The sequence below is a fragment of the Echeneis naucrates genome, chromosome 3 (assembly GCF_900963305.1).
Source record: "Echeneis naucrates chromosome 3, fEcheNa1.1, whole genome shotgun sequence".
NCBI lineage: Eukaryota > Metazoa > Chordata > Actinopteri > Carangiformes > Echeneidae > Echeneis > Echeneis naucrates.
Window position 1 is genome coordinate 27,536,837 of NC_042513.1, and position 20,525 is coordinate 27,557,361.

Genomic DNA, 20,525 nt, shown 5'->3' on the forward strand with positions numbered 1-20,525 from the left:
CTCTTACATAACCGACTCTGAGAAACTCAATGAAGCTGCATACCAATAATGAGCTGCAGGGAAATCTGCCATCAGGCCTGAGAGCTGCATGCTGGGAGATATGGCTTCACTCATTGGTATTAATAATGTGTGACTGCTAAACAAACAAGGAAGAGGCTGGAACTGACTGAGTGAACTACGGAGCCCCAGAGGAGTCAAAACAGCAAAATAAACAGCAACAACGACAGTAAAAATCATCATGAAGGGGAAACTTTGGAGTTTAATTTGCTTTAAATCAGAAAAGACCATTAATCATCTGTTGATGCAGAAATGAGTTACTGAAGGTTACTGATGTTAATGATGGTTAATGAGGGGGGGGGTCCTCATCCAACCCGGACCCGGACCCGGACCCAGCTCCTCCAGCTCCAGCTGAACTCAGCGGACCTCAGCTCGACCTGAGTCCGAGTTAGAGCGGCCGCCCCCCGGCCTCACGAACACCGGAGAGCCGGCAGCTGTCAAACGGCATCAGACAGGTTCGACCCGCCGGTCCTACCTTTGCTGGATCCGGATCCGGAGCCGGAGCTGGGCTGTCTGCCGGCCGGGGTCAGGTGCTCTCCGCCGGCCAGAGTCTCCGGAGGGTTCGCCGGCTCCTCGGTGAGCGGCGCAGCGGGCTCAGACACGCTGCTGCCCGGGTCGCTCGCCGAGTCCTGCGGGGAAGACTCCATTCATCCACCGGACAGAAACCTCGGAACCTCCGAACCTCCGAGTCGGTCCTGCTTCGGCTCCGGGACTCCGACGGAGCCTGAACAGCGGCGGGGCGGACAGACTCCGGGCTGAGGGAGCGGGGGGGCGGCGCCGAGAGCCGGGCTGCCTCCTCCGAGGCTGATCCGATCCGGACCAGCAGAGACCCGGTCCGACCCGGAAGGAGACCCGGTCAGTTAATTCAGCTTATAATGAAGTTAACTGTTTTATTTGAAATAAAAGTAAGATGAATCAATAATAACAGAATTATATCAACAACTTTAATATGAAAGGATTCTATCAGAACTATCAGAACAGAAGATTCAGTCCAGATCTGAAGAATCAGAACACTGAGCAGGGCAAACATGAGGGGCAGTTAGTGGGGACAGGGGTAGTTAGTGGGACGGGGGCAGTTAGTGGGGACAGGGGACAGTTTGTGGGGACGGGGTAGTTAGTGGGGATGGGGGCAGTTATTAAGGACGGGGTAGTTATTAGGGACAGGGGCAGTTATTAAGGACGGGGTAGTTATTAGGGACAGGGGCAGTTATTAGGGACAGGGACAGTTATTTAGGACGGGGCAGTTATTAGGGACGGGGTAGTTATTAGGGACAGGGGCAGTTATTAGGGACAGGGACAGTTAGTGGGGACAGGGGACAGGGGGAGTTAGTGGGGACGGGGTAGTTAGTGGGGACGGGCAGTTAGTGGGTACGGGGGACAGGGGAGTTAGTGGGGACGGGGGCAGTTATTAAGGACGGGGCAGTTATTAGGGACGGGGCAGTTATTAGGGACAGGGGCAGTTATTAGGGACGGGGTAGTTATTAGGGACGGGGCAGTTATTAAGGACGGGGTAGTTATTAAGGACGGGGGCAGTTATTAGGGACGGGGCAGTTATTAAAGACAGGGGCAGTTATTAAGGACAGGGTAGTTATTAAGGACGGGGCAGTTATTAAAGACAGGGGCAGTTATTAAGGACGGGGCAGTTATTAAGGACAGGGGCAGTTATTAAGGACGGGGCAGTTATTAAGGACAGGGCAGTTATTAGGGACGGGGTAGTTATTAGGGACAGGGGCAGTTATTAGGTACAGGGACAGTTATTAAGGACGGGGGCAGTTATTAGGGACGGGGTAGTTATTAGGGACGGGGGCAGTTATTAGGGACGGGGTAGTTATTAGGGACAGGGACAGTTAGTGGGGACAGGGGCAGTTAGTGGGTAGGGGGGACAGGGGAGTTAGTGGGGACGGGGCAGTTAGTGGGTACGGGGGACAGGGGAGTTAGTGGGGACAGGGGCAGTTATTAGGGACAGGGGCAGTTATTAAGGACGGGGTAGTTATTAGGGACAGGGGCAGTTATTAGGGACAGGGACAGTTATTTAGGACGGGGCAGTTATTAGGGACGGGGTAGTTATTAGGGACAGGGACAGTTAGTGGGGACAGGGGACAGGGGGAGTTAGTGGGGACAGGGGCAGTTAGTGGGGACGGGGCAGTTAGTGGGTACGGGGGACAGGGGAGTTAGTGGGGACGGGGGCAGTTATTAAGGACGGGGCAGTTATTAAGGACGGGGCAGTTATTAGGGACGGGGGCAGTTATTAAGGACGGGGCAGTTATTAGGGACGGGGCAGTTATTAGGGACAGGGGCATTTATTAGGGACAGGGTAGTTATTAGGGACGGGGCAGTTATTAAGGACGGGGTAGTTATTAAGGACGGGGGCAGTTATTAGGGACGGGGGCAGTTATTAAAGACAGGGGCAGTTATTAAGGACAGGGTAGTTATTAAGGACGGGGCAGTTATTAAAGACAGGGGCAGTTATTAAGGACGGGGCAGTTATTAAGGACAGGGGCAGTTATTAAGGACGGGGCAGTTATTAGGGACGGGGTAGTTATTAGGGACAGGGGCAGTTATTAGGTACAGGGACAGTTATTAAGGACGGGGGCAGTTATTAGGGACGGGGTAGTTATTAGGGACGGGGGCAGTTATTAGGGACGGGGTAGTTATTAGGGACAGGGACAGTTAGTGGGGACAGGGGCAGTTAGTGGGTACGGGGGACAGGGGAGTTAGTGGGGACGGGGCAGTTAGTGGGTACGGGGGACAGGGGAGTTAGTGGGGACAGGGGCAGTTATTAGGGACAGGGGCAGTTATTAGGGACGGGGTCAGTTATTAATGACGGGGCAGTTATTAGGGACGGGGCAGTTATTAGGGAAAGGGGCAGTTATTAAGGACGGGGCAGTTATTAAGGACGGGGCAGTTATTAGGGACAGGGGCAGTTATTAGGGACGGGGCAGTTATTAGGGACAGGGGCAGTTATTAGGGACGGGGGCAGTTATTAAGGACGGGGGCATTTATTAAGGACGGGGCAGTTATTAGGGACGGGGGCAGTTATTAGGGACGGGGCAGTTATTAGGGACGGGGCAGTTATTAGGGTCGGGGCAGTTATTAGGGACGGGGGCAGTTATTAGGGTCGGGGTAGTTATTAGGGACGGGGCAGTTATTAGGGACAGGGGTAGTTATTAGGGACGGGGCAGTTATTAGGGACAGGGGCAGTTATTAGGGACAGGGGCAGTTATTAAGGACGGGGGCAGTTATTAAGGACGGGGCAGTTATTTAGGACAGGGCAGTTATTAGGGACAGGGGCAGTTATTAAGGACAGGGGCAGTTATTAAGGACGGGGGCAGTTATTAAGGACGGGGCAGTTATTAAGGACAGGGCAGTTATTAGGGATGGGGCAGTTATTAGGGACAGGGGCAGTTATTAGGGACGGGGCAGTTATTAGGGTCGGGGCAGTTATTAGGGACGGGGGCAGTTATTAGGGACGGGGCAGTTATTAGGGACGGGGCAGTTATTAAGGACGGGGCAGTTATTAGGGTCGGGGCAGTTATTAGGGACGGGGGCAGTTATTAGGGACAGGGGCAGTTATTAGGGACAGGGGCAGTTATTAAGGACGGGGCAGTTATTAGGGACAGGGGCAGTTATTAAGGACGGGGCAGTTATTAGGGACAGGGGCAGTTATTAGGGACGGGGCAGTTATTAGGGACAGGACAGTTATTAGGGACAGGGGCAGTTATTAGGGACAGGGGCAGTTATTAGGGACAGGGGTAGTTATTAGGGACGGGGCAGTTATTAGGGACGGGGGCAGTTATTAGGGACGGGGGCAGCAGAGGCTGACTCAGCCTGTCAGAACGTCACTCAGTCTGGATAGTTCCTCCGACTCTCTGACAGTTTGGACGATATCTTGATGACATCACAGTCGTTGAATGGCGCCTTAACGTGCCGACCAGGCGGCGTTCTCGTGGAGCTCAGGCTGGTTTTCGTTTCCTGTTGGATTCAGTCGCCCTGCCAGCCGTGTTCCGCCTCTTTGTCGTCGTCGTCATCGACTTCGTCCGTCACCGACGAGGATGTTGCTCCAGATTTCATCATTTTAATTAGCTCAGCTGAAATGAAAGCTGAATCTGAAGATGATGCTGCTGGGGACTTTAGCCGGCGGAGAAAACCCTGAAGGACATTTCACGTGGAGCTTCAGACGCTCCAAACCGTACAGTTCATTTACAGGACACGAAAGTTCAATCATCAAATTTAGACTCTAACATCAAAAGGCTCTGGAGACTGAAGGTCAAATGTTCTTCTGTCGGTTCCTCAGGAGAACCAGAGGAATTTCAGAAGTTTGTCGAGGTTAAACAATCTTTAAAGATCTGATCTTGAGCTGCTCATAAAGCCTTTGAGGAGGTTCAGAGAAGGTTGGTTCAGTGTGTTCTTGCTTCTTGAAGAACGAGCTCCTCTAATTACTCCGATAATTCATCTGTGTGGTGACAGCAGGTCTCCCTGCGGCAGCTGGGTGGAGCTCAGTGATTGATGCCAACAGCCGCTCCACCTTCCAGCCTGAGGGCCCGATCCTAACTTCATCTGAGTGACAGCTAACTGTTTACCTACAAAACATTTTACTGAGACAAGACACAACAGGAAGTGGACAGTCGCTGTTATGTAATCCGACAGATCGTAAATCCTGAACCTGTTGTCGCCCCGTTCCTCTGAGCTGCTGACGTCGAGGAGATCAGACTCGTTTTCCTGCTTCAACGTCCGATTCAGGACTAAATTTTCACCTTCTGCTCGATAGGCCCCACCCACTGACAAGTGTCCATGGTAACCAGGTAACCAGTGTTCCTGACTTCACCTGTCGGTGGTCATAATGTTCTGGTTAATGTTCCTAAAAGCTGCAGCCTGTGTGACCTTTTCATACCTGGAGTGATTAAGCACCAAAGAGGCGGAGCCTCATTGGTCACCTGACAGCTGCCATCATTTATCCTGATGGCAGGCGAAGCTCGTCCTTCCTGCGAACAACAGGAGACACCAAGCAGGAGCGAGTCACATTTTACATTAAACATCATCGTTCGCTGTGAACGTTCAGCAGCCAGCATGTAAAAATTCAGAGGAACCAAATTCTGGGTCCAAATAATCCAAGATCACCTGGTCCAGATTAGCATCCACCTTTAATGCTAACGTCGGAACAACGTTCTGAGGAGATTTTCTGAAGGTTTCGTTTTCATCTTCAGATTTGAAGGTTGGGTTCTGCTTTGTTTGTGCCCAGCTCTACATCAGTAACATAAACGTTGTATCATCCGGCAGTTTGTTTAACACAACAGACACACAGTGTGCACACGTCTCCTGTATAACATCTGAGCTCAGATGGTCTGCTGTGATAAATGAAAGTGGATCTGATGGAGGAGCAGACGCCTCCTCAGTAATCAGAGGGAAGTGAAGCAGCTACAGCTTTGTGCTCTCAGAATAACAACCTGAGTCATCATCGGACTAACAGCTCGGTTCAATAATTCAACGCTTCTCTGTAAGCATGAATTATTGAGTCTGGGGACGCTGTCCTGCTCGCTGAGACGCTCTCGGCTCAATCTCTCTGCTCTTAGATCGACTTCCGGAGTCAGCAGAGTGTTTTCAATCCGAACTACAGTTCAGAAAGAGACGGAGACTCACGGAGTTTGAACTTCATATGACCTGTGAGCAAAGAGCTCAGACTCTGATGAAGAAGTTAACAGAAGAATGGAGGTCAAATTTAAAGTTAGTTCACGATGAAATGAATCTTTGGATCTGTTGGGATCCACCTATGCTAACGGCTAACGTTAGCATCTTGGAAAGGAGCCAACACAGGTTGATGGAAAGAGACCAAGATCTGAACTGGACATGACGCGGGCCTCCCTGCCCAGAACCAGGACCCTCTGGGGGTCCAAGTCCTGCTGATGGTGAATCTGGCCGGAACGGGTGTGTTGAGGAACACAACGGATACTTCCTGCTCCTGCAGCTCCGGCCTTGACTGCTGACTGCAGACGGAATAAAGAGGCAGAATGAAGTTGGTATTAAAACAGTTAGATATGACGTTGATATGGAACGCAGCTCAGCTCAGGAATAAAACCGAACTTTCATCTTATCATCTTCACATGAATCTCTAATTAAGTGTCACAATCATTTCATCACAGCCAGCACTGATGAAACTGAACTACAAAGGGAAGTTTTAAATTATAATTCAGTGCGTTAGTGCTCGATGAATATTTTCTTTCTCTTTTTAGTCGGATGCATTTTAATAACAGCTGCTGCATAAATTTGCATTTTCAGCCAAGCGCTCTGACTCGGAGGGGAAGTACTGAATGTGGACACCATGAGAGGAAATCGGACCATCAGAGTCAAACAGTCATTCAACATTCAACTCTTCTGCGTTTCAATGTTTCCTCTTCCTGATGGTGATGAAGATCCTTTCTGTGTCTCCTGCTGCCTCATAGTGGCTGATGGATGATGTCGTCACGGTGACGAGTGCAGGAGGGATGAGCTGATCCAGCGACTGCATAGCACACTCCTGTTACCAAGACAACAGCAGCCATGTTGCATTTCTGGCTGCATGATTCTACTCAAATTAATCTGTGACCTCACCATGAAAGGTTCAAAGTCAATATAAAAATTCTGAACTCCGAAGTGAAAATTAAATGCCGCTTCACACTGATTTCTCAGCCAGGCCTGACAGAAAGTCACATCAACTTCCTGGACTGAAATATTCAGGGAGAAGACTGAAGTCAGATGGACCACAGGACAGACTGTTTTCTCCAGAGAGGATGATAAATAATATATTCATACAGATGGAGATAAATGTTTCAGTGATGAAACACACTTTTATCTCAGTGTTCATTATTCAACATAAAGTATGTTACCGTATGTTCAGAAATGAAGGGACCAAAGTAAAAACATGTTTTAACAGCAGAAATTATTCATATTTGTATGATTTTTTTTACCAGCATGCTTCTCAGAGTATCTATTTCCCACTTTAGATCATGACTTGTAGCTTTTCTACAAACTTTTCTACCATTTAAAACCATTTCATTTCTTCAGTTCTCTTAAAGGAGATACTTTAAGTTTTACTTTTCGAGCAACACTGAAAGAACCACCCAGAGTTCAGGTCAGTCAGAGCAGAATTTAAATCAATCATTTAATGTCTCCAGTGCTGCTGGGTCACCCGAGTCAAAGCCGAGCCTGGCCAGCATTGTAGTGACGTTAGGGCGCCACCTTATGGCTTCCTGGACCACCACATCAGAAAGATGCTGGATTCTCTTCTGCTCTCTAATCTGCGTGTTAAAGATTTAAAAACATGTAAAAATACATGAACATTCTGAGACAGAGAGAGTTGTGATCAAATAGATTTCCTTTAAAATGCAGGATTATACAGTTCATGAAGACAGACTGAGCCTTATTCCCCCTGCGCCCCCCAACCATCATTACATTTCTTTGTTCTTCATGAATGTTTCATTGTGAAAATAATGTCGTCACAAACTGACCGGGCTTTATAGTCCTGATTCTGATCTGTTCCTGAATCCTCTATCTTGCTGCTGCGGCTCATATGAGGCCTCCAGCTCCTCCTGGTAGGCTTCTCCTGTCTGACTCATTTCTCTTCTGTTCTGACACTGTGCATGTCAGTTATATAACCTTTCTAAGATTAATGCCTTTGCTCTGCAGTTTGACCCCGGCCCCGGAGCTCTGTCTGATGTGTTCATACAACACAGATACACCACACACATTTTTCATCAAAACACTAATTACTTGAAATGAAGTGCTGCTCTGAGGAGAAATATACACCAAGTCAAATGCATTTATTTTCATGACAAACCCCAGTTTAAAGTTTTCTTACAGCACCAGGAACTTTCACTTCAACATCAATGAATCTTCATCCAGTTTTAATATATTTCTGTTGAGCTCATTTAAAAATTATCTCTAATTTTTTCACCTTTCAGGTTTGTGTTGTTTTGTAGATTTCAGATTGTATAACTTTGGCTTCCAGTCAACATCGTGAATGAAGAATGGTTATTATTATTATTGTGATGATGATGATGATGATGATGATGATGATGATGATGATGATTGTTGTTGTTACTTTTATTATTTTGGCGGTATGAAACAGTGGGACGGCTTTTATTTTTGAAACGTCTAACCGGAAGTTCCGGTAGCTCAGTGCAGTGGACGGAAGCGGTTAGCTCTGTTAGCACCGATAGCGCGCTGTGAGTTAGTGGAATAGTTTTCTGTTGTTTTCTGTAGTTTCTGCTCCTCGGGCTGTTCCATCATGGCCTACCAGCTGTACAGGAACACCACTCTGGGAAACAGCCTGCAGGAGAGTCTGGACGAGCTCATCCAGGTGAGCTCTTCTCGGCCGGCAGGCTCGAAGCTAGCTCCGATTAGCACGCTGGTCGGTTAGCCGGTTAGCTCGCTGCGATCCACCTCTGAATTCTCACCTACAACCACATAAGAGCTGGAATATTTGACAAGTTTTCATTTTTATAGGTCGTGTTGAAACGTTAAATTGGCATCAATTAAGTTTGGTCCTTCAGGTAGACAGTTTGGAGCCGAAGCTAATGTTTGCTAAAGAGGCTAACATGAATCTGATACTATTAAAAGTATCGCTGTCATGATGATTTATTTAATACTCGTCAGATGAAACTGTTGGAGGTAAAGTTCGGCAGACCCAGAATGAGAACCAGTCCAGAATCTGTAAAGGTCCCGGTCCAGACACTGTTTACCTGTAAATATGGATCATAGCTGAGTAGTTCAGATTTGACTGTTTATGGCCATGATCACTGACAAACAACAACAGAGACAGAAGCAGCCAATCCCATCAGAGATCCAACTAACTGAAAGTTTCCCATCAGCAGTCAAACACGCACTGTGTGACTGGAGACATCTTCCTGAAGCACGACTCACCAACAGGTTCATCCAACCTTTTGCTCCATGCTAACTCAAGAATGAAAGTCCTGAGTTAGCCCAAAACCATCCCACCAAAGATTCAGCGTTTACCACCCCCATCCCCCAGCCTGTGATATCAGGCTCACAAGATTTTACCCCCAACAGCGAAAACCTCCTTACAAGTCATTTTATATATAAACCAATAACCAGAAACCACCGAGCAGCCCCAACAACTGCAACAATGGTGATGATCAGACTTATGAGTCCAACACAATACAGGATGTGCCCTCCTCTGTACACAAATCCAGCAAACACTGTCTAATGTGTTGATAGAGGTTGTGTTGTTTGGAGTGTGTGAAACATGCTGCAGTTGGACATTAGATTAAAAGCTGTGTGTGTTCAGACTCAGCAGATCACCCCTCAGCTGGCTCTTCAAGTCCTCCTCCAGTTCGACAAAGCCATCAACACAGCACTCGCCAACAGAGTCCGCAACAGAGTCAACTTCAGGGTGAGTTCCTCTGGCTGCATGAATCTGAATTAAGGTAAATGAACCCACATTAGGGCTCTTCTGTTTTTCATCAAAATGAATATAGAATGAGTGAAGTTGAGCTGATCCTGCCTGATGACTTGGAGATGTTTTTAAAAATGAAAAACAGAAAAGACTGAGTGTGTTTCTAAAAGAGTTAAAAACTTCCAAGCTTCTTGGATCACTGAGTCTCAGGTTGCACGCTGTTGTTTGGACCTCCTGTGACCCGGCCATTGTGTTTGCGTCCTGCAGGGATCTCTGAACACCTACAGATTCTGTGACAACGTGTGGACGTTTGTCCTGAACGACGTGGAGTTCAGGGAGGTCACTGACCTGGTGAAGGTGGACAAGGTCAAGATCGTCGCCTGCGATGGAAAGAGCGAGTCAACCCAGAACAAAAGTGATAAATGGTGAGTGTGACGCTCCACCTGTCAGACAGGAAGTGGACATCACTGTATTTTATGATGTCATAAATCAATGTAATAACATCTTTTTTTAGGTATTATTAATTTTCTAATTTAGATTTTGTAGTATTTAATGTTTTCCCGTTTAGTTTACAGACTACATGTCCCACAATCCTCTGCTCTGTCCTTGCCCTCCCCCTCCATGTGTCCAGTCTTTTACTGTCGATTGTGTCTCTCTGCAGACTCCGGCCCCATCGCTGCAGAGCGACAACTCTGTGTCGCTGTGGGCAGAGCCACAGACGGACCTGGACTGTACATATAATTTATTACAGCAGAGTCACAGCTGAGGAGTGTGAGTGTGTGTGTGTGTGTGTGTGTGTGTGTGTGTCAGAGTGGACCAGTCACTGTACCTGCATCAGTTTGTTTTTATTATCAGTTTACAGGAGTTTGTTTTCAGTTTGCTGTTATGATTGAGCTGAATCATCTTTAATAAAAACTTTATTTAAAACACAGGCTGCGTTTAGGAGTTACTGCCCTTTGACTGGTTTGTCAGGTCTAACCCTAACCCAAACCAACAGAAAATGATTCTTGATCATTAATTTATCATTGAAGCTTCACATTTATTAATTTCAGCTTCTCAGCTGTTAGTTACATTTTTGGCTTCAGGTAACTGTGCTGAGTATCTTTCTAATATTTCCTGTGACAAAGCTCCAGCTGGTGAGTTTCAACATCCACCATTCTAAATATCTCTCCCATCACTCTGACGTATGTCCTGTGCTTGGTTAGTGCTTTTACTTTGAAGAATCACTCCACTTCCTTTTCCTGTCGACCAATCTGCTGTTTCTGCCAAATCAGAAAAGAAGCAATTAATACCAATTTCAATTTCAAACTTTGTTGACAAACCAGAAACGTTTGCGCTGTTCGTTGGCGCTTGTTCAGGTTCAGATCATTCAGAGTCAAATCTTCATCTTCTCCAGTTTATTGTATCATCAGGATTTCACATAGTGTAGAAAAGAGTGCATCTTAAAAAGGGCACGATTACATAATAAACATTAACGTCTGTCTCATTAACAAACAGGACAGAGACTATAAATACATAACTTCATCTCTGTTTACAGCAAATTCACTTGTTTCCGCAGCAGCTTTAATAAAAACGCTTCAGAAGGCCGTGTGAATCTGTATATATTCGGTAGAAAAAGTAGACTTTTTCAAATATAAAGGTTTGGGTGTGACTTTTGTACTCTGATCAATACTGCATGTGGTTTCCTCAGAAGAAAAATGGCTTCTGTTTCCAAATAAACGTCTGCAGTGGAGAAGTATTTACAGCTGATGAGATAAAACAGGACGGAGCTCAGAGGTCAACACTGACCCCTAAAATTTTCTCCCCTGATCTATCAGCTCAGACTGTACTGAATCTATGGGATAATGTCCCTCCTCCTCCCTTATATTGAAGTCTATGGGAAAATGTTCCTCCTCAGTAAAGGTTTTCCTGATGAGTTTATATTCTCAGTCTCTTGTTTACAGTCTTCAATGCAACATTTTTTAAATTATGCTCTGTTTTGAGTTAAAGGTGATTTTTATCTTTTCAGTTGTTTTTTTGTTTTTTGTTTTGATGGCAACAACAAACTTCTGCTGACTCACATTAAAAAAAACAAACAAAAACGTTTGGTCAAAGATGAAGCCACAGCGGTGAAGATTGTCCTGACCCTTCAATATCTGTTACATATTAAACATGGCAGCTTTGTTAGTTCCAAAAAGATTTGAGACAACACAACTTCCTGAAGGAATATACACAACGTGACCACACTGGGTCTTGCCAGCACCAGAGCTACAGGACCAAGGAAATCGTTTTAATTTGGCACCGTCGCCGAAACCAGTTAACGAGAACTGAACCTGAGGATCAGGCTGAACTGATCCTGAATCTTACATTCCTGTTACAAGAACTAACAGGAACAGCAACAAAAGTAATTTTCTGCTTTACTTTAGTTTTTTGACAGAAGCTCCAGGACGATCGGTTTGAAGCTAGTTCTTCTGTTAGCATTAGCATTAGCATAAGTGTTTCTCAGGTCCAGAGGGAAATATTTACAGATTTTTGATTCTACAAAGGAAGAGATTTATACACTGATCAACCATAACAGCCATGTGAACATCTGTGGGCCAACAAGTCCAGATCAATGGAGGCTTCACCTCACAAATTCCAGGACTTAAAGGATCTACTGCTAAGATCGTAGACCAGATCTCACAGCTCAGCTCAAGAGGTCTACAGGAGTCCAGGACAGATATTGATCTGGGGACCGACTGGTGTGGATCACCAGAGTCGGTCCTGAAAGTGGTCTTAGAGGAGTATCGAGTCCTCCCAGAACTGGAGAGTGGATTGACCCTGGGACATCACCCCAATTCATCTTTGGCTTTGTGAACAGTGAGGTAGCAGGGGAGGCAAAACTGGGGGGCGCCGACGGTTGGAAAATGTTTGTGATTTACTGAAAAGGTGAAGACTGGACGAAGTCTGTTCTGTACAAAATGTTGACTAATGAGCCTGAGAAGCAGCTACAGAGCTCCGGCTGCTGTCTGCATCTTGTGGGACATTATGGCCCCCATTAATCCAGCCATCAGCTGAGACACGCTAATGCTAACCAGACCCAAAAGTTAATTTCAGGCAGCAGGTCAGTGTTTGCACTGACGCAGGCTGGTTTTTCTAGGACAACCTGAAGAGGTGACAGGTCAAAGGTCAAATTGTAGCTGCCCTGAAATCATGTAATCAAAAAAGCACCAACATGACACAGGGTGTGTGAGATGACAACGGTTACAAAGACACATTAAAACGTAAAAAAAAAAGATGCTTCTAGAAAATGCAGCATGTATATAAAAGTAACAGGAAAATCATTTCTGGTTTCAGAGATATGAAAGTATAAAACATCAGCTCCTCGCTAACAATCCTACTGCCACTTCCTGTTTGCTCAGTCCAGGAAGCGTTGGCAGGCTTTCTTCCAGCGGCAGGCCGTGCACCACTGGTCTCTGTGTTCGATGCCGTAAACTTTACGACATTTCTTGGCTTCGCCACGAATCCTCCTGACGGACAAACGAATAGAGAAAGAGCAGTCGTATTAATGGAGTCACTGTGGGTGATTGGAGCTCTACGTGGCGGAGAGGCCACGCTGGACAGATGTTGATGAGAAAAGGCTGATGTTTGACTGCCAATGCTAATGTTAGCACCTCTGTCAGTGACACAGTAGCCCCGCCCACTAACACTTGGTCTATTTTCCTCTAGATAGGACCATCATTTAAAGACTTAGAAACTAATGTCAATATAATCCTCTACTTCTTTTTCTGACATGACGTCTGTTTAACGAGGATTATTATTTTAATTACACAGTCAGCTCTTTAATAAACAGGAATACAATGAACTTAACATCATGACGCCATGGTTCTGTGTGTGTGTGTTAGTACCGACCTGCAGGGGGAGCTCGGGTGCTGCAGCCACTGCTCTCCTACACTGACTGAACGAACCCGGAACGACAAACCCTGAGGACACAGAGGAGTCGGTCAGTGTGTGTAATATCACACGCAACAGCTTGTTGTGTGTTTGAATAACTGTTTGTGTCTGCACAGTCCCTGCTGTTGTGTTCATGTTGTGCTGCAGAGTCGGCCTGCAGGAGGCAGCACTGAGGATGACCGAGGGAAAGTTTGACTGCAGATGACGAGGGGATTTTCCTGCAGCAGCAAAACCACCAGGGAGGAGCTAATACACACACACACACACACTATCACACTCTCCACCCCCCCCCTCCACTGTCAAACCAGTTTTAACAGGCTGCTCTGGAGGAAATAAACAATAGACTGCTGTACAAGAATCTGTGTGTGTGTGTGTGTGTGTGTATTTGGCTGGAAGGGGATGCTACTGTGAAGTTTCAGTTCTGCAGACTTTTCTGGACTTTTGTGTTGTTGTGTTATTAATTACTGAGTAGTTAAACTTTAAACTTAAATAACAACAAGTCTGGGGGAAATGAAGCTGCTGACGTCCTATTGGTTGGTGTTTTGATGATGTCACACTCTGGGCTTTTGGTTTAAATAGACGCCTGTAGGCCTCGTCATCGGCTCACCGATTAAATGAGCGTTTTCCTTCTTCTGTGGTTCTGAATGACCAACCATCCTCCACCTTAACCTGCCAACAACCCTCCGATCCGACAAACAGATGAACCACAACTTCGTTACCATGGTTACAACAGTACAGTTTATCTACCCTCCTCGCTGTAGTTACCATAGTAACAGGCTTGTCATGATTCAGTTCAGGAAAAGATCTCTGTTGTCATGGTTGCGACAACAAATAGTCACCGTAGATAATAACAACATCACTCTCTGAGGTTCAGGTTCGAACCGGACCCCCGTGTAAAACGCCTCAGCTCTGCTCCCTGCAGAGACCTGAACCACAGTCTTACCTGTCTGTGGCAGTTGGTGGGCGGGGCTGTCCAGGTGGAAACAGGAACTGCTGCTGAGATCACATGACTGGGGGGCAGCGCCTAAAAAAAACCCACCACAGATTTATTGACATATTCAGCTGAGACAAGTTCAAGTTAATACATTAGAAAGTGAAACAAAGGAGAGTTATTATTGAATTGCATTTATCATTAATTAACAATAATATGGTTTGTTTCTTTGAGTCGGTCCATTTAGATGTTTTGTTACGTTTAAATTTTACCATCTCAAAGTTCAAATCTGCCAAAACTCATCAGCTCCAATGAAAAGAGGGTTTAGAAGCCCCGCCTTACCTGGTAGGAGTGCTCTGATTGGACCTGCTGGAAGCTGCCAGAGGAAGGGGCGGAGCGACTGAGAACACCACAGGTTGGAGATGGGGTAGATGGGGGAGACAGAGGAGGGGGGCTAGGAGATGTGGAGGAGGGGGCGGGGCCACAGTGGAGGGAATGTGGAGGCGACAGACGCTGCTGCTGCTGATGATGATGATCTCTCTGGATGACCTCAGTGTAGTAAAAATCCTCCTCACTGCGAGAACAACGCTCATGTTCACCACCACGGCTGGGGGGTGGGGGCAAAGGTCAAAGGTCAGATCATAATTTGAACGGTAAGAAAATGTACACGTGTTTGATAAACATCAGAAACAACAACAAAATCAAACAATTTAATCAAAACGTTTTATGACGTCAGAATATTGGGTGTTTATGGTGTAATGATGAATTTTGATTTTAAGGGAATTCAATTAGTTCCTTTATTGAAACTGCAGCCTGGTTATTTCTTTACTTTGATTTAAGATAAAAATCCAAATCATCAAAATAATAATATGTCTCATGTTTGTTACTTATTGTTCCTTCATCTTTTTCAAAGAAATGAGCTTTCGTATTATGACGCCATCGCCGTTGTGCATCAGGTGAGTCATACCACAGGTGTGTCGTCCTGATGTGCCGTTTGATTCCCACCACTGTCGTCAGCACCTTCCCGCAGGTGGGCCACAGACACCTGTACGCCACCTTCACCGAGTTCTGTGGGAGGAAACAGGCTGTCATTGCTCGCCGCTGTCATTGTCTCATTTGTCATGTGATGTCAGTGATGACATCAACTTGAGCTCACCCTGCGTTTCCGTGGCGCAGGCTCATCAAACAGCACCTGCTCCAGCTCCATGTCCAGGCCTTCGTCGGAGGGCGTGGTCGGGCTGGTGTCGCCCTCTGTGATTGGTGGAGAGGGGACTGGGCTTCCATTGGCATGGCCAACACTCCAGTAGCCGCTGCTGCAGCTGTCTGAAAGGTCGCCACCGCCGCCGCCACTGCCGCTTCCACAGTCCATCGGGGAAGCTGACGCACAAAAATACACTTTTATTCTCATTCAACAGTCTCCTGTTGTTGTTGATGTTGGTTGCTGGTTTTTTTGTGTACCTGTTGTGTCTGGCTGTGCAGCGCTGTGCAGCAGGGGGCTGCAGGACAAACTGCTGAGCACCATCGCCGCCATCAGCTCATCCATGTCTACTTCCTGTGGACACCTCTGGCTGCAGGACGACAGGAGACAGTCAGCTGACAGACACTCTGTTCATGGTTCAATATGAAGAGACAGAGACGAGGAGACGCCTGACCTCCTGGGGACGTCGATGCAGGAGGAGACGGATCTGGACTGTGGCACTGAGGACGAGGAGGACGAGGAGGACAAGGAGGGATGTGATGAAGACCAGGCAGAGAGATCCGCCTGCAGGAAGTCCAGCTGATCTGGACCGGCTTCACCGCCACGCTGAAAATACACCTGACAGACACAGCAGGTTCAGACCGACGGATTGAGACACTAACGGGACACAGAGGCCCAAACGTCGCCACTCACCTTCAGTCCGAGGTGACCTTTAACCCCGCTCGTGGGCTGTTCTCCTGCTAGGGTTGCCGCGGTGGTGCCAGTATCTTGGTTTGTGGTCGGTGCTCCGGGCGGCGGGCAGGTGGGGCTCACCAAGGCGCCAAGCGGAGAGCGTTTCCCCAGCCGAGACCTGGGTAACATGACTGACAGGAGAGACAGAGGTCACATGTCACCGCTCTGACTCCGCCCCCTGACATGACACAGTCAGACCTGGTCCAGAGATGGTCCTGGTCTCAGTCATGTGACCAGACTGAGCTTCATCTCATGAGCAGCAAATGAGCTGAGTCTAGTTTAATGTAGCCCACCCCCTCACCCCTAACACACACACACACACACACACACACACACACGCACACACACATACTTTTGGCTGCTGGGAAAACTGAAGCTCTGTGACTCACAGCAGTGTCATTTACAGTCAGGATATTGTGTGTGTGTGAGAATTAGGTGGACCAGATGGGTTCGTCGTTAAAAGGTTAGGGAGTTTCTGTGGATAACAGTTATAACACATCTATTACGCATGCTAACTGTGTTACCATGGTAACATGATGACACATGACACCCCCCCCCTTTACCGTTAATCGGTGAATCACAAACTGAACCAGTTTCTCTCGGCTGAGAAACAGATACAAGTACCAGACCAGACCACTACAGAGACTTTGATAACTTCATTTTTCCTCCCACATTTATCTAATAACCCTAACCCTGATCCTGACCCTGGTCCTGGTCCTGGTCCTGGTCCTGATCCTGGTCCTGATCCTAACCCTGATCCTGATCCTGATCCTGATCCTGATCCTGACCCTGACCCTGGTCCTGGTTCTGGTCCTGATCCTGGTCCTGATCCTGATCCTAACCCTGATCCTAACCCTAACCCTGATCCTGACCCTGATCCTGACCCTGGTCCTGGTCCTGATCCTGGTCCTGATCCTAACCCTGATCCTGATCCTGATCCTGACCCTGGTCCTGGTCCTGGTCCTGGTCCTGATCCTGGTCCTGATCCTAACCCTGATCCTGATCCTGATCCTGATCCTGACCCTGACCCTGATCCTGACCCTGACCCTGACCCTGACCCTGATCCTGATCCTGACCCTGATCCTGACCCTGGTCCTGATCCTGATCCTGACCCTGACCCTGATCCTGATCCTGACCCTGATCCTGACCCTGGTCCTGATCCTGGTCCTGGTCCTGATCCTGGTCCTGATCCTAACCCTGATCCTGATCCTGATCCTGATCCTGACCCTGACCCTGACCCTGACCCTGACCCTGATCCTGATCCTGACCCTGATCCTGACCCTGGTCCTGATCCTGATCCTGACCCTGACCCTGATCCTGATCCTGACCTGATCCTGACCCTGATCCTGATCCTGACCCTGATCCTGACCCGATCCCGATCCTGACCCTGACCCTGACCCTGACCCTGATCCTGATCCTGACCCTGATCCTGACCCTGGTCCTGATCCTGATCCTGACCCTGATCCTGATCCTGACCCTGACCCTGACCCTAACCCTGATCCTAACCCTGATCCTGATCCTGGTCCTGGTCCTGGTCCTGGTCCTGGTCCTGATCCTGACCCTGACCCTGGTCCTGATCCTAACCCTGATCCTAACCCTGACCCTGATCCTGACCCTGATCCTGACCCTGACCCTGGTCCTGATCCTAACCCTGATCCTGATCCTGATCCTGACCCTGGTCCTGACCCTGGTCCTGATCCTGATCCTGACCCTGACCCTGACCCTGGTCCTGATCCTAATCCTGATCCTGGTCCTGATCCTGATCCTGATCCTGATCCTGATCCTGACCCTGACCCTGACCCTGATCCTGATCCTGACGTTGATCCTGATCCTGGTCCTGGTCCTGGTCCTGATCCTGACCCTGATCCTGACCCTGATCCTGACCCTGACCCTGGTCCTGACCCTGACGCTGATCCTGATCCTGGTCCTGGTCCTGATCCTGATCCTGATCCTGATCCTAACCCTGATCCTAACCCTGATCCTGACCCTGATCCTGACCCTGATCCTGACCCTGATTCTGATCTTGGCCCTGATCCTTTACATTTACAGGTAACTGATTAAATGCCTTCACTTTTACTTTGGTAGGATCCTGGGTCCCCAGTGAGACCAGGACCAGAACCAGGACCAGGACCGAAGCTGCTCCTCAGTTGTCTGACCCAAAGTAAGAAGTTAATGACGTCCAGCTTCCTCAGCTCGTTATGATACGTGCAGCACAAATAACCCCAGAAACTGGACCTGGTAATGATTCTGATCCTGCTGATGAGGTTTTTAAAAAAATTTAATTCACCCGAACAGAACAGACACACACTCTACACTGACACACCCCCTTCCGTGTCTGCAGCTCTGAGCTCTGAGCCAATCAGATTCCTTCACACCCTCCAAAATAAGAGTCCTCAATGAACAACAAAAGCTTCACCTGAACCTGGACTCTGGGTCAAAAACTGATCCAGCTCCTGAACTTCAGTCCACAAACTCCCCAGAGACTGTTCACTTCATCTGAACAACAGCAACAGCACATCTACAACAACTCAGCAACACAACGTTCAGAGGAAAGCAGTAAATCAAACGCTGATCTGATGTTGTTGGTTGTGACCTGTCGTTTGTGTGAAAATGAAGCTTCTAGTGCAAAACAGCATTAAAGAACACAGATGAACACAAAACACAAACAGACAGCAAGAAACAGCCAGAGACACACAATCCATGTCAAAATGTCACATACCTGCAGAGCCACAACAACACAAACAACACAAACAGCAGTAGGTCCAGTCTGAGTCTGCTCTTCAATGGGACTGGGTGTGTGTCTCTGTGAGTGTGTGTGTGTGTGTGTCTGCAGCTCCAGCATCAGGCAGGGAGGGAGGGGCCTAACGCAGAACCCGGATCCGACCAGAACCCGGACTGGATCAGAGCCGATCCTCTCAGCACTCAGGACTGCAGAAGGATCAACATCAGAATCAGGGTCGGGGTCAGGACCAGGATCAGGGTTAGGATCAGGATCAGGACCAGAATCAGGGTCAGGGTCAGGATCAGAACCAGGACCAGGATCAGGGTCGGGGTCAGGACCAGAATCAGGATCAGGGTCAGGATCAGGATCAGGGTCAGGGTCAGGACCAGAATCAGGGTCAGGGTCAGGATCAGAACCAGGACCAGAATCAGGGTCAGGATCAGAACCAGGACCAGAATCAGGATCAGGGTCAGGATCAGGATCAGGTCAGTTTGTGATGGATCAATGGATTGAAGACCGTCAGTTAATCAATCAGTTCCTAAAAAGTCAAATCTGATGGAGGATTTCTTTCCTTTCCTGTTTTTCGTTCCGTTCATGAATTTAATTCTGACTTTAAAATAAATTTTATCTTCTGATAATGAAAATGAATCAAAGATGAATTAATGAATCTTTGCAGCTGATCCGGCTCCGTGTTTTCCCAGCAGCCACCACGGAGGCTCTCCGCGCTGTAGTAAACAAGAGGACCACGTGGTGGAGGAGGAGGGTGCTGATTGGTGGAACTCGGCCGTGCAGAGACACACCCCTCTGAGGTCTGTTGTTTACTGACTTTCTGCACTGAAGCAGCATGAACACAACGAACACACACAGACACACACTCCGACAGTAACAGCACGACTGCAACACAATAACAACATCACAGCAGCAGAGTAAACAAACAGATACATAAAACAGGAAGAGCCACGGTGTGCCTTCACCTTCATCATCATCATCATCATGACCGTCCTCGTGCTTCAGCCGTGCAGCTTCCTCTCTGTACAGTTTACTCCACAGTGTGTTAGTGTGTGTTGTGTTACAGTGTGTAGCTTTAGTTGTGCAGTAACAAATAGCTGTGGGCGGAGCCCCCCCATCCGATTATATAACCTCCTGTAACTCTCCCTCCCCTCCCTGTGTGTGTGAGTGTGTGTGTAGCGCTGCACGTAGCACACACTCACACACACGCACACACACACTCTCCCCTGAGCTACGTGCTGAGACTAAAGGTTCATTCCACCATGTTTCTTATGTTATATCACACCAACACAATCTGAGCCACTGCTGCATAAACAACCACAACAAACAAACAAACAAATATACAATAAAACAAAATGGAAAAGTTTATTTTGTCACAGTTAAACTTTAAATCATTGGTAGACCTGACCTCTTCTTCAACAGACAGCAGAGGTCAGAAGTCAGAACAAGGCAGACGACACAGACAGCCTGAGCTTCTTCTTCTCTGTCTCCTTTGACATTCACCTGATGTCACTTCCTGTGTGCCTCCAGGTGAAAAATGAGTGTGAGATGGTCCGCTGCTGCTGGTCCAGTACTG

General features: G+C 47.7%; 2 protein-coding genes across 2 annotated transcripts; one reads left to right on the plus strand and one right to left on the minus strand.

The window, feature by feature from the left end:
* The first annotated feature begins 8,212 nt into the window (after positions 1-8,212).
* Positions 8,213-10,376, plus strand: LOC115041509 (transcription initiation factor IIA subunit 2). Its single transcript, XM_029498984.1, has 4 exons — positions 8,213-8,389; positions 9,338-9,442; positions 9,713-9,870; positions 10,107-10,376. Coding segments are annotated over exons 1-4 (336 nt in total). The 5' UTR covers positions 8,213-8,317; the 3' UTR covers positions 10,108-10,376.
* Positions 10,377-10,486: 110 nt separating this feature from the next.
* Positions 10,487-20,009, minus strand: LOC115041508 (zinc finger protein 395-like). Its single transcript, XM_029498983.1, has 10 exons — positions 19,915-20,009; positions 16,180-16,349; positions 15,941-16,104; positions 15,747-15,856; positions 15,445-15,665; positions 15,256-15,356; positions 14,631-14,895; positions 14,301-14,381; positions 13,316-13,386; positions 10,487-12,933 (listed from the first exon to the last, which is right to left on the minus strand). Exons 2-10 carry the CDS (start codon positions 16,345-16,347, stop codon positions 12,822-12,824), a joined length of 1,293 nt encoding a protein of 430 aa, XP_029354843.1. The 5' UTR covers positions 16,348-16,349; positions 19,915-20,009; the 3' UTR covers positions 10,487-12,821.
* Positions 20,010-20,525: the final 516 nt, after the last annotated feature.

What these genes read in the sequence shown, in the direction of transcription:
- LOC115041509 (XM_029498984.1), top strand. Translation starts at nt 8,318, where the DNA reads ATGGCCTACCAGCTGTACAGGAACACCACTCTGGGAAACAGCCTGCAG. An exon ending in GTCTGGACGAGCTCATCCAG is followed by an intron (nt 8,390 to 9,337) that starts GTGAGCTCTTCT and finishes GTGTGTGTTCAG; the next exon opens with ACTCAGCAGATCACCCCTCA. An exon ending in GCAACAGAGTCAACTTCAGG is followed by an intron (nt 9,443 to 9,712) that starts GTGAGTTCCTCT and finishes TGCGTCCTGCAG; the next exon opens with GGATCTCTGAACACCTACAG.
- LOC115041508 (XM_029498983.1), bottom strand. Translation starts at nt 16,347, where the DNA reads ATGTTACCCAGGTCTCGGCTGGGGAAACGCTCTCCGCTTGGCGCCTTG. An exon ending in TGCATCGACGTCCCCAGGAG is followed by an intron (nt 15,857 to 15,940) that starts GTCAGGCGTCTC and finishes GTCGTCCTGCAG; the next exon opens with CCAGAGGTGTCCACAGGAAG. An exon ending in CCACCAACTGCCACAGACAG is followed by an intron (nt 13,387 to 14,300) that starts GTAAGACTGTGG and finishes CTGTGTCCTCAG; the next exon opens with GGTTTGTCGTTCCGGGTTCG.